Genomic DNA, 3,645 nt, shown 5'->3' on the forward strand with positions numbered 1-3,645 from the left:
TTATCTCCCCTTCTTTCCTATCAAACATCTATCGTCCTTATCTCCCCTTCTTTCCTATCAAACATCTATTGTCCTTATCTCCCCTTCTTTCCTATCAAACATCTATCGTCCTTATCTCCCCTTCTTTCCTATCAAACATCTATCGTCCTTATCTCCCCCTTCTTTCCTATCAAACATCTATCGTCCTTATCTCCCCCTTTTTTCCTATCAAACATCTATCGTCCTTATCTCCCCCTTCTTTCCTATCAAACATCTATCGTCCTTATCTCCCCCTTCTTCTTTTTTATGTTCGTTACTCTCTTGTAACACCTCTAATCTTCTGGCGCTTATATGACCTTATGCTGTTGCGAGTGCCGTAAAACCTCTACTAAAACTGTTCTTGTCCTTGTCTGGACTCGAACTCAGACCTTTCATTTTGCCCAAGGAGGTCGGTCAGGTCAGGTGTGGTTTGCTCCTTCTTTCTCATCAAACAGCTATCATCCTTATCTCTCCTCCTTCTTTTTCGTGTATATTATTCTCTTGTAACACACCTATTCTTCGGCACTTATATGACCTTATTGCGTTGCAAGTGCTGTAAAACTCTTACTAAAACTAAAACCCTTCATTTTGCATAAGGAGGTCTGTGAGGTCAGGGTTACACATTGTGAAAAAGACTGAGTTAATAAGTGGATTGCTTGATGACGTCAGCGGTATGAAGGGCTTTGTGAGAGATTCGTTCGTCCCGTTATTCACATTTTTGGACTTCTATATTTTTACCTTTAGATTTGGGACCAAGAATCTTTCCCTCTTTAAGATAATAACTTTGTCTTTTAGCTCTTGAGCAAATTTTTTTTTGTCTTTACATCTTTAAGATATTCATTTGTTTGCCTTTTATATTGCAAACAATATCTTTAGTTGCCACCGTTTGGATTAAGCCCATTTTTGTCTCCGTAAAGCCCTTTAATGTGCCTTTTCTCGTTAATTTTCTTGCACTTTGTTTCTTCACTAAGCTTAGAAGCTTTTGTTCTGTTCTTTATTAATTTTTAAAAATTCTACTTTATTGGGGGGGGGGGGAGCTTTTTCTTTAGAAATTGAGTTAGAGAGAAAGGTAGAAATTATTGACGTGTGAAGATTAAGACTGGGCAATAAGTCGCTTTAGCTAAATTCGTATAATAATATGTTAGTTTACCTCTTCGGCAATTAAATGCGTTATGAACCGCTTCGGCAAATGGGTTAGAACCACTTCGACAAATCGATTAGAAACACTCCAACAAATGGGTGCACCCACTTCGGCAAACGGGTTAGGATAGAGAGTTTAAAGGTCTGAATTCGGATAATGTTTCATTAAGAATTATCCGGATTTTGCCCACCACTACTGAAGATAGCTCTTGGTGTTGAGGGAATGTCCACATTTTACATACAGCTTTATGTCTGCCATGTGTTTTCCTTGTCGCCACTCAGGGTTCTCACAATGTGGTCCTCACTCGGTGCTTTACCATTGTGCTTTCACTCTGGACAATTCTCTGTGCTTTCATTTTGGAGAATTCTCTGTGCTTTCCTTTTGGAGAATTCTCTGTGCTTTCATTACTCTCTAGAGAATTCTATATGCTTTCAATCAGTGCTTTCCTTCCTGATTTCACTCTGTGCTTTCAACCTCTGTACTTTAACCCTGGAGAATTCTCTGCGCTTTCAATCAGTGCTTTCCCTCTGTGCTTTCACTCTGTGCTTTCAACCTCTGTGCTTTAACCCTGGAGAATTCTCTGTGCTTTCATTTCACTCTGGAGAACTATCTGTGCTTTCTGTCGGTGCTTTCCCTCTGTGATTTAACTCTAGAGAATTCTCTGCGCTTTCAATCGGTGCTTTCCTTTTGTGATTTCACTCTGTGCTTTCAACCTCTGTGATTTCACTCAGTGCTTTCAACCTCTGTGATTTCACTCTTTCAACCTCTGTGATTTCACTCAGTGCTTTCAACCTGTGTGATTTCAACCTGTGTGATTTCACTCTGTGCTTTCAAACTCTGTGATTTCACTCTGTGCTTTCAAACTCTGTGATTTCACTCTGCGCTTTCAACCTCTGAAGAATTCTGTGTGCCTCAATCAACCCTGCTTTGGCTTTAACCAGAACTATCATTTTGTGTCTTGAAGAAACGTCGTGTTCATGGGATGTTTGCAGGTTCTGTGGTGTAGGTTGCTCTCTTTTTTCTTATCAAACATCCATTTCCCTGTCTCTCCTCCTTCTTGTTTGTGTATGTTACTCTCTTGTATAACCTCTAAATTATTGTGTTGCAAGTGTTGTAAAACTCTTACTAAAACAAAAATAAACGCCTTGCCCTTGTGGAAGAGCCTTTGCTCTATGATGTATGTCCATGTATTTTGTCTGTATGTTTCCTATGTCTTCTCTACACCATGTATGTCCATGCATTTTGTCCATTTCTCTACACCATATTAATTGTCCATACATTTTGTCCATTTGTTTCCTATGTCTTTTCTCTACACCACGTGTGTGGATGCATTTTGTCTGTATGTTTCCTATGTCTTCTCTACCACATGTATGTCCATACACTATGTTCATATGTTTCCTATGTCTTCTCTACCACATGTATGTCCATACACTATGTTCATATGTTTCCTGTGTCTTTTCTGTACACCATGTATGTCCATGCATTTTGTCCGTATGTTTCTTATGTCCGTTTCTCAACACAATGTATGTCCATGCATGTTGTCCGTATGTTTCCTATGTCTGTTTCCTGTGTCCGTTTCGCTATGTACGATGTATGTCCATGCATTTTGTCCATTTGTTTCCTATGTCTTTTCTCTACACCTTGTATGTCCATGCATTTTGTCCATTTCTCTACACCATATTAATTGTCCATACATTTTGTCGGTATGTTTCCTATGTCTGTTTCCTATGTCCGTTTCTCTACACCATGTATGTCCATGCATTTTGTCCGTATGTTTCTTTCTCTTCGGCTTCGTGCCTTTTCTACACCGTGTATGTTCATGCTTTTTTTCTGTATGTTTCCTATGTCTTTTCTCTACACCACGTATGTCCATGCATTTTGTGCAGATGTTTCTTTCTCTCCGTGCCTTTTCTTCACCATGAATGTACGTGCATTTTGTCTGTATGTTTCCTATGTCTTCTGTACACCACGTATGTCCTTTCATTTTGTCCATTTCTCTACACCACGTATGTCCTTTCATTTTGTCCATTTCTCTACACCATGTATGTCCATGCATTTTGTCCGTATGTTTCCTATGCTTGCAGACTCCTCCGCACGTGCCAGCCCTAAATCTCACACCTCCATCTGTAAGTGGGCCCGCCGTGGTCGCTGTCTTGTTCTCCCCCCTCCCCTCCCCTCCCCTCCCCCCCTTCCCTCTATAGATCTGCCTGGTTGTCTCATCTAACCGTCATCTAGCCGTCATCTAACCGTCATCTAACCGTCATCTTACAGCCATCTAATCAAATGGTCATTTAATAGTCATCTAAGAGTCATTTAACAGTCATCTAAAGATCACCTTTCTCTCTCTCTCTCAATCTCTCTCTCTCTCTCTCTCTCTCTCTCTCTCTCTCTCTCGTTTTCTGTCTCTCTCATTCTCTCTGTCTCACTCTCTCTCTCTCTCTCTCTCTCTCTCTCTCTCTCTCGCTCTCTCTCTCTTTCTCTGTCTC

At 40.5% G+C, this 3,645-nt stretch overlaps 1 protein-coding gene across 1 annotated transcript in view; it reads left to right on the forward strand.

The window, feature by feature from the left end:
• LOC101859381 (tyrosine kinase receptor Cad96Ca) overlaps nt 1-3,645 on the forward strand; it is a gene marked incomplete at both ends in the record, with an annotated part of 35,313 nt that overhangs the window by 1,553 nt on the left and 30,115 nt on the right. Inside the window, 1 exon segment of the mRNA XM_005091359.2 lies at nt 3,244-3,285. Within this exon segment, the coding sequence (XP_005091416.2) occupies nt 3,244-3,285 (42 nt within the window).

Source organism: Aplysia californica, unplaced genomic scaffold (assembly GCF_000002075.1).
Source record: "Aplysia californica isolate F4 #8 unplaced genomic scaffold, AplCal3.0 scaffold00028, whole genome shotgun sequence".
Classification (NCBI taxonomy): Eukaryota; Metazoa; Mollusca; class Gastropoda; order Aplysiida; family Aplysiidae; genus Aplysia; species Aplysia californica.